The sequence below is a fragment of the Emydura macquarii genome, unplaced genomic scaffold (genome assembly GCF_026122565.2).
Source record: "Emydura macquarii macquarii isolate MOO-44397 ecotype Brisbane River unplaced genomic scaffold, CSIRO-AGI_Emac_v2 contig_2676, whole genome shotgun sequence".
NCBI classification, from domain to species: domain Eukaryota; kingdom Metazoa; phylum Chordata; order Testudines; family Chelidae; genus Emydura; species Emydura macquarii.
The window spans coordinates 47835297-47845116 of NW_027132813.1; the positions used below are offsets into that span (position 1 = coordinate 47835297).

Genomic DNA, 9820 nt, shown 5'->3' on the forward strand with positions numbered 1-9820 from the left:
AACCATGTATTGTACCTGCTCACTGTTGAACTCCTGGACAATCTGTTAACTGCCACATATTCCTGTGACTGATGGCCTTCATGATCCAATGGCCATGAACTTGGTCATTGCCAATGGAATTGGCATAACCATTTCAACAAGCCAGTGTGTAGACCAAAACACAGTGCATATTTTTTTCAGGGTGCAAGGAGCTGAAAGCTTTAAAATAGCCTAATCAGATCTTCAGAAAAATACCACTGGTACATTAGAAACCAAGAGGATTGGCTATCCAGCAACAAACATAGGCCGCTATCTTGAATCATCATTACAAATAAGTGTCAGATGTTCCAAAACAAACAAAGCCATAGAGTGGAGGATGTCTCTTTACAGACTTTAGGTGATATTGCTAGAATAAAGTATGTATATATTAAACTTATCCTGCCACAGAAGTTGACGGATGAGCCTAATAAATATTTTAGGCTCACAAAAAAAGAAAAATGGTAGCAGCCTACTTTTGCTCTCCTGTCCCCTCTAATATCAAATGCATTTGCAGATTATTTAGGGTAGGGGGAGAGGAATTATTCTTGAAAGAGGCCTTAAAGATATCAATTTAGAAGTCTTTTGACCAACAAACACAATTAGTATATCCATTGTGGTACAGTGGTTTTTATTAATAGCTAAAATAAAAAACCCCAAAATGTTAATCAAGTTAATGATGGGCTTGCATCTGATATTATTTCAGAAGCTGACCTAAAAGGTCTCTGGATGGAGAACTGCCCTCTTGGCTTTGAAGTGCCACCTGCTGGCAAAGGTTTTGGTTGATTTATTTCCCTAAATCCAAACACTTTCAAAGTCCTTGGTGGATGTCACCACAGAATCACTATTCTTTGTGGCCAATGCTACAGTTTTTGATAGCTAAGAGTTCTGAATGTAAGTATGAATTTACCCCCAGTAAGTTAATTTGACTTCAGACTGCTCTTGCTTTCAGTCCAATTTACAGTACATCAGCAAGAAGTCAGTTACTTTATATTTGGCAGGGCTTCCAATGGAACAAGCAACCTAGCCCGTGTCCTCTCCCGTCTTCTATAAGTTACTAGCAAACTGCTACAACACCCCACTCTTGTAAAAGGTTCAGTAAGCATGAACTCTGATTAATGCCTTGCCTACAAACTGCAAATCATGCTTTGGTCCCTTTAATACATAAAAATGAAGAATGTAAGTAAGAAAACCCAGCAAACAAAGTTTATCTTTGTGAATGACCCATTTGCTCTTACAGATTGGACTTTGCAGAATAAAAATGTCAGAGCTGTATTATTTGAAATAAGTTTAACATTAGGGTGGGGAGAGAAGCTTTCAGAAGACAAGACCCTGGAAAAGAAGACAAACTTATGAGAGTCAGCAAAACCAGAAGTTGAAAGTCGATAGAGCCCACCCCATAACACTAGTTTGCTGCACTTAGGGCAAAGTTTGAAGATTAGTTCTCTATAGCATTCCACATAAATAAGCTTTCATTTAAGAAAAAAAATTGTATTGCCAACTGTTAGAGACAAGGGCCAGTAGAAATAAGTTGTTATTCCTTTTTGAGCACATATAACCACACACAAAAAAGAAGAAAGAAATCATTTTATTTTGTTATTTAATATTTGGCCAGGATGAGAATTTAATGGAGAGGACTAGTAAAGGAGAGGAATGACAAACATTCACTTTTCTGTAGGTTTAAGAAGAGTTCAGCCTTTCCCTCCTCCCCCCCCAAAAAGAGATTTCTATTGGCCCTGCTTGTATTCACTCTGCAAATTAGTTGGGAATAGCAGTATTTATACTAGATCAGCAACGTCTGGTTCTTATCCAAATGTTCCACCTAAGGAGGATGCCAGTTCTCATGGATTGGACAGCCCACCCTGCAGCATTCCTGAGAATTGTACAATATAATAATCTTGAAAGTCAGCAGAGTGGATTATCCACTTTTTTCTGGACTTGAACTTGTGACCTTAACAGTAGCACAGCAGAAAGCAAATGTGCTATGCACTTTGCCATAGTAACCTTCCATGTATTCTTTTCAATTTAAATACACACAATTAAAACAGCTACAGTTTTGGAAAATTATGTACAAACCCTATATTTTTTCTTTCGATTACATATAAATACAAATTAGCTATTCTTCTAAAAAGTGGTTATAATAGTAAATAAATACATAATAAGAATCTGACCATTATACTTCATGTGCTGGGATTAAACCCATATAAAAATGTACAACTAAAATACATTTAAAATCTTTAAAGGAATAATTCTCTGATTAAAATATTTGTTTTCCCAACTTTTTTTTGTAGACATAAATATATTTTCAAAATAGTTGTATTTCTTTTCTTTCCATTTCATTACATAAATAAAGTCTTCATTGGGAAATATTAAAGTGTCAGCTTTTTTTGTATTTGTCTAATATATTTTGCTGTGTCAGCGGCACCCACAACCTTCCACAACCATATCTTGATAGTTTTTTAATACAACTTTTTCATTCTCGTCAAGGTAGAGCATGGAAATAGCACTCAGTTCTGTCGGAACACAGCAAGCCTTAGGGATTTTGGAGTTCACCGAATTGACCAAAGTCTGAACAATGGCATGGTTTGTTGTGTTTAGGTGGTCTGCCAATGGAAAAGGGCATTCCCCATGGCAGTAAAAGGCACCATATCCTGGCGGGGCAACAATCCAGTCATTCCACCCCACATCATTGAAGTCCACGTATAACGGATGTCTTTTGCAACTGGATTTGTGGCGTTTGCGCTGTTTGTGTTTTGCTTGGCGTTTCTCTCTTTTATGGAGAGGGTGTCCCTTGCCATCATGGCTAAAAGTTACTAACAATGGCCTTAGCTGAGACCAGCTATCTTCATCCTGATGCAAAGAGCGGCTAATCCTAACATGCCTCTTGGAAACACTGCTCTCATTGTCCAAGTGAACCACCTCTACTACAAACCCATGATTAGGCTGTCTATGTGCAATCCACCTCATTACAGCTGGTGTTACATCAAAGCTTTCCCATTTACTTGCATTCTGATGCACCAACCTGGTGTCCAAAAGTCTTGTGGCAGGGTCCTTAGAAGAAGCTGTGGCTGGCTTTATAATTTCATAAATATTAATACGGTGATGATAGCTGCTATTGTTCTCAAAGGCTGCCTGCACCTGCTCCCGAAAAATCTGAAGTTCAGCCGAGGTGAGAAACTCCTCATTAGGGATGGAAGTTAAATTAAAGAAGAAACGTCGTGCTGTTTTCCCACTTGCTTCTGGCAGCTTTTCCCAAGCTTCTAATTTCATCAAAGAGGGAAAACAAAACACAATCAGTAACAGACAACTAGTGAAAACATGCATTACTCTTCTGCTGGAAACTTTCAAATGATATATTAAACAGTCTAACACCACATGTGACGTGAGATCTGAAAACCTTTACCAAAAAAAATACTGTTTCCCTTGTCTGTTTATTTATGCAAGCATGTATAGCATGAAGTTAAGAATACTTCATTCATTGTCAAGCCTTTTGATCCAATTCTGGTAGACTCTGCATTCCAGGTGGTTATAATAACGGGTAAGAAATGCGAAGCATTACTTTGGAATTCAAGGACATTAGCAAGAAAACTTTAGCACTGTAGTTAGTGGAGGTCTAATCAGCATAATTAAAACTGATTGAGGATTTAAAGGTAATTATTGCATTTCTGGTTTATTTGAAATATGGCTTTCATGTCAATCCCTTAAGCTCCATTCCAAAAATATTACTCCACAATTTAGATGATTTACAAATCTTAATATGCAGATTTTTGGGTCCTAATTAGAAAGCATGAACTCAACATCTGTGATGGAATTTTATAAAACACACCCTACTGTTTTAGGCAGAATATCCAAAAAAGATGGCATGTGTATCAATCTATTTCTTCCATTGAAACCCAGAGTAGTATGACAATGAAACAGTTCATTCTAATCAAAACAAATGAGAAAATGTTTCCTAAATTTTATCCTGTTCTCTTCTCACCCCCAACTAATAATAATTGTTGTATTTGAGGGGGGAAACATGTTTATTTTTTAATAGAAAGTATATGTGTGGCTCAGATCACATGGAACGTGTGTAGCCATATAAATTATAAACCAGAGTATTAACAAATAAACCTTTCCAAAAGTGTGCTTTTTAATTTGGTGGTACATATGCTGGAAAATAATAAAGTGAATTAATTAGCTGAAACCATTACTCAGGTGAGTAATTCTTACTCAAGTGATTAATCCCATTGATTTTAATTTCCATTTCTTGTATGAGTAAGCATTATTCATAAAGGTTTCTGGGTCAGGCCCAAAAATATATGAATATATATACAGTCGTATTGTAATCTACCTCAAAATATAGACTCCTGTTTTCATCAGTCACCAGTATTTCCAGATAGCTAGAACTAACCAACGGTTGAGAGGCAAGTGCTGAGATGTTTTTTTAATTTGTGGCAAGATTACTTAAATTGCAGATTGTACTGACCTACATAGCTGTAAACTGTGCTATTTCTTTCCAACTTTTGTAGAGTTATTTTATCAGGTATAGTTTTACATTCAGGTGTGTTTTAGCATGAATGAATCATACAACTAGATTTTCCCCATTCATTATGAAGAATTTACTTTTGCACACAGAAGCACAAACTACAGTGCAAGGTTATATTTCACCATTAATATCCTTCCTCGTTATAAGGCTTCCCATCAGACAGTAGAACAGTTGATCTTAGGCCACTTCCTTTGTATACCAACTTAATTAAATCCTAATAAAATTTCTTTCATCACAGCTCCATGTTATAACATGTGGAGTCTGTGTTTTCATTAATTTTACAATGAGACTACAGCATACCACTACTGAAGATTAATAGCTAGAAGTTATTTACAAGTTCTGGAAACCATTTTTGCAAATGAGCAACATGCAAACCACTCACTCTACAAGTCAACATAAACTGGACTGGGATATCTAATCTGACACAGGTAATTTCAGTGTATTTAAATCAGTCCATACACACACAACTGGTAAGCCAATTAACTACAAAAACAACAAATTTTAAAAAGGAAGAAACTCAGTAGAGGAATTCAAGATCATTTTTGTATGCATTTAGTCTGCATCCAAAACAGGAATGTTAGCTGAAATTAACAGTTAAATATAACTAGTTTTTGTAACGACATGTAGATCTCCAGCTATACAGTACTTATCTGGGTAACTAGATTCAGCCTCACAGAACTTTGAAAGCTTTCAACACATGATTTATGTGCACACTTAAAATAGCAACACAGATGATGGGTACTAAAAGTTTGTTGAAGAACAAGTGAATAGCTTTACTTTACTCTATTTACCTTAAGCCATAGACACTCCAACTCTTGCGAATACCAATTTTACCTACTCTTAAAATGCATTCAGCATCCTAAGAGATGACTATGTTACTACCTGATAGCTCAGGTGCACATGAAGTCCAATGGACAGCTGTGGCAATGCTTTTATCAGCCTGTTTTTTGAAGGCTTACCTTATATCTAGATTAAATCTATCCTAGATTCAAACACAAGACAAGAAAGTCATTATGCAAACACCACAACTGATTGTTGCATTGATCTCTCCCAGGGAATAAAGAAACTTTCCCAAAACCAACCCAGATCAATTGTAAACTAAAGGAGAGACTTTTCTGGTGTTGAGCTTTTCTTTCTGAAGGCTAATTGTGGCAATTCTTAATTTGAACCCAAACTGTCAAAATAAAAATGAAAGCTCCACATGGGATGAATGGGAGGGGGGCAGAGAAAAAGAAGGGGAGGAGATTTTCAGAATAAATGCACCAGAACATAAATTTAAAGTGTGCTTTAAGAAGGGCTTCTAAAGACAAAAAATGGACTACACCATTCTTGTGAGTTTAACAAAGAAAAACAAAAAACCCACCATTTTATTAATAGCCACAACTATTTGGAAAGAGATTCCCCGCCCCCCCCCCCCCACACACACATACCCTTTTTTGGGGGGAGGGGGGTCCATAGCACTCACAAAAACACAAGCCCATCTCATACTCATTCATATACACCAGGGGTTGTCAAACTGGATCGCCAGCTGTCAGCCCACCAGGCATGCCAGTAAGGGCGGCATGGCATCGGGGGGCTCATTCCTTTGGGGGAGGTCATCACAGCGTGAAATATTTGCAAAAGAGTTTTAGAGCCCCTGGCATGGACAATACTTTCAGCAACTGAGCACACACTTCGGACCCATAGCCAGTGACCACAGCCAAGCCCCTTAGTTCACCCCCCCACCCCAAAAAAAATCCCTAGCCTCCCACCTGTGGTATGGGAAGGGAAAGCAGACCCCCACCGAGCGCTCCCATGCCCCCGGGGAGTGGGTGGGGGAAGAGAGAGCTGATCAGGGCGGAGCGCAAGAGCGGAGACCTCCCCCCTCCCCGTGGCCCGTACCTTCGTGGTGGAAGCTCCTGACCGTGTTGGCCCGGCTGGCGGCTCTCTCCAGCGGGTAGCCCGCGGCCGGCTGGCCCAGCTGCTGGCCCGCGTGCAGGCGGTAGAGGTCCAGCATGTAGGGCGGCACGACGGCGTTCTTGCTGGGGCTCGGCCGCCGCTTGAGCCCGAACATGTTGAGCAGCCGCAGCTCGAACTCGCTCAGGAGGTCCTCCGAGGGCGGCGGGGCGGCGCGGCCGCCGGACTCGCTGAAGCGCCGCCGTCCCACCTCCGGGATGAGGCCGGCCGAGCCGCCCAGCAGCACCTGGTACAGCAGCAGCGCGAGCAGGGAGCGGGTGGCGGCCACCATGGTCCGACCTGTGCAGACAGGGGTGGGGGCAAGTTAGGGCGGCCAGCTCCGGGGCAAGCCCGCCGCGCGTTCGCCTCCCACCACCCCCGGCCTGACCCCACGCGGCTCCGGGGCCCGATCCCCGGGAGTGAGGGGTGAAAAGCACCACTCGCGCGCGCGGCGGGCCTGATCCGGCCCCTCCGCTATTGCAGCCACTGCAGAGGGACGCAAAGGAAACAGATCAGAGCTAGCGAGAGAGAGGCACACACGCACCCTGTCCCGTCCACACAATCACCCCCTGCTCTTGGTGACATCGGCATGAACCTGGAGCAGCTCCACCCGCTCCCGAAGTCGCTCCGGATTTCAAGCCTGAATCCAAAAGCCGTCCCCCCCGGTAGATCTGGCTCAGAAGAGCCGAGCTGGCCCCAGCAGAGCTGGAGATACAGGCGACTGCTAAAGGCAGGTGGCAGCTGTCCTGCCAACCCGCTCTACAGGCAGGAGCCGCTCTCGCCATCTCCCTGCCTAGGTGTTGATCCTCCCAGCGCACTGCCCAGGGGCGTGCGTGACTAGAGGGGTGCAGGGTGGAGGGGGCTGCACGTGTGTGGACGCTGGGGGGGGGGGGGGGGTTATCGTGCGCGAAAAGAAGGGCGAGCAGGAGCAGCAGCGTCCAAACGCGCGGCGCGCGCTCTTGCAACCCGGCGTGGCAGCGGGACAGGTGGTGCGCGGAGCGAGACGGGGCCAGCCCGGGTGCCGGTCCGCGTGCACCCTCCCCCCCCCCCCCCCCCACCGTCCACTCACCCCCTGCTTTCTTACCTTTAGGAACCTGCCGAGCGCCTAAGCAGCGGCACACTGGGGCGCGTCCATGGAAGCCGGCTCCACATTAGAAACGCTCTGGCACAGGCAGAGCGAGCGGGGGCTCCGAGCCGGGGATGGGTTTTGTATCCGACTCTCCCGTGGCAAGCACTCTCCCCCCCCGCCCGTCCAGGTGCGTGCGGGGTTGGGGGGGGATGAGGCACCCCCGTGGGTAGGAGGGGGCGAGATGCCCAGCCCCGCAGAGCCGGGGGGGGGGGGGGAGAAATTATTTTCTCCGGGCCGGTTTTAGCAGCACTCTGGGGGGAAGCGGGGGGCAGCTCTCCGCGCAAGAAGAAGACAGTCCTGGCTGCGTCCTTAGCCAAAGCCCCTGGCTGAGTCGCCGGGCCGCCGGGCGCTTCGCCCTCTTCCTCTCACAGCTCTAACTCCGCCGCCGCAGCCCATCGCTTCTGCCGGGAGTCATCCTGGGGCAGAAGACTGCCTGCCTTCTGGCATCCCTCGGCGGGCTTGGCGGGGCGGAAAGCCGCCGCTCCCCGCAGCCCAGCCCGCCTCTCCACCATACCGGGCGGGCGGCGGCTGTAGGAGGGCAAAGGCAGAAGTCGAGTCTCAGGCAGGGAGCGGGGTGCGGGGCTCCCTCTTTCCAAAGCCGCGATCCACACGTGTTGCCGCCTCCTCGGCGTGTCCGTAGGGTCTCTATGTGCAATGCAGCGGCAGCCTCTTTTGGAGGGGGGGAGAAACTCGCCCTTTGCAACAGCAAGATGAAGTTGGACTTTTTCTTCCCTCCGGCTCCCTTGCCAAGTAGCCTGGTCCCGACAGGATGATGAAGCAGCAGCCGCGCGGCGCTCGGGGATTCCCCCCTCCTCCTCCTCCTCTCCGCAGCTGCTGCTGCACGAGCGCCCGGAACGCTTCCCTCCCCTGCAAATTGATGGAGGTGCTGGTGTGCTTGGAGATGCCTCCCTTTGCTTTTTGTTGCGCTGCTGATGTCACGACCCCGGGGGCTTGAGGCGGCTCGCCAATCACAGGCGGAGAGCGAGCGATTGCCGCGCGGCGCTGGCGGCTTTTAAAGGGGACGCCGCCTCCTCCTCACCTTGGACCTCCCCAGCTGCTCTGCAGCCACCCTCGAAGAAGGGGGCACCTCGCTCATTCACATTCCTCACCCGCCGCCCTCCGGCCCCTTCTTCTTTCATCCAGCCTTGCCATCCGGATTAAGGAGAATAAGGTCGTGGGGGAAGCGAGGACAAGGCTCGTCGAGGCCGTTTGGCTGCCAGATCCAACCCGCAGCACTTTATTTTAAAACTTCTGGGAGGAAACGGGGGTATTTTCAGTAGTCACGCGACACAGCGCCCTGGCCCCTGAGGCTGCAGCAATCTCCCTCCAGGTGGCACCGCTTATTACCCAGGATGGCGATTTAAATTAAAAAACAAACAAAAACAAAAAAAACCCAAAACTAAAAGAACCTGATTGCGAAAGTTAAGCAAGTATCAAGGATCCGGACCTTTCGTTTTTTGTAGGAGATTTCATTGTCCCGCACTGAAACTAAATCTTAATTATTGTCTCCTCCCCCTCCCCTCCCCATCCACACGTCCCTCTTTCGTGGTTTGATCTCTGCAGACACCATCGCCTGTTAATAAAAAAACGAATCCATGCATGGCCCGGTGCCAGCCCCTCTCAGAGCTAGTCGGACCGATGAGAGAGAGGCAACGAACGTGCCGCGTGATTTTTGCAAATAAGGCGCCTCCGATTTGAAGGCACATCGTTCTGCTTCCGTAGGAGCTGGATCGGGCTGTCACCCGGCAGCTGTTAGTTTAGCTTCAAGTTTAATAAGAAAGTCTAGTCCCGGGGATTTTTGTGGCTCTCCCGTGTCACAAGATTTAGCCCTGGAGGGAATAATTTCTTCCGAGTCCTTGAGCAAACGAGACCCGGGAGCAATCTATGCACTGGCTAAAACATTCAGCAAAGCACACAGGCTTGGAGCTAGAGAATGACAATTGCATTCGTTAGAGCCTGCGCGCCTACAAGTGGAAAGGCAGAGGAAAGTCAGTGATGTATATTGAACAATGATCCATTCATTATGCGTTCTCTCCGTAGGAGAAGAGTGAAATAAGTCTCAGGCTCTGCTTATACAAATCGGATTAGTTTCGTGTAGTGGGATTTAAGTGTTTGCTGACTTCTAAGGTGTGAAGGTCAAATAAGGTTTTGGGAGAATCGGGGTGTGTTAAAATAAAGTAGGCCTATAGAAAAAGTAAAAAATAATTCAAACG

General features: G+C 46.1%; 1 protein-coding gene across 1 annotated transcript; it reads right to left on the bottom strand.

The window, feature by feature from the left end:
* Positions 1-575: 575 nt before the first annotated feature.
* Positions 576-8485, bottom strand: BMP2 (bone morphogenetic protein 2). Its single transcript, XM_067565325.1, has 3 exons — positions 7563-8485; positions 6425-6778; positions 576-3275 (listed from the first exon to the last, which is right to left on the bottom strand). Exons 2-3 carry the CDS (start codon positions 6768-6770, stop codon positions 2431-2433), a joined length of 1191 nt encoding a protein of 396 aa, XP_067421426.1. The 5' UTR covers positions 6771-6778; positions 7563-8485; the 3' UTR covers positions 576-2430.
* Positions 8486-9820: the final 1335 nt, after the last annotated feature.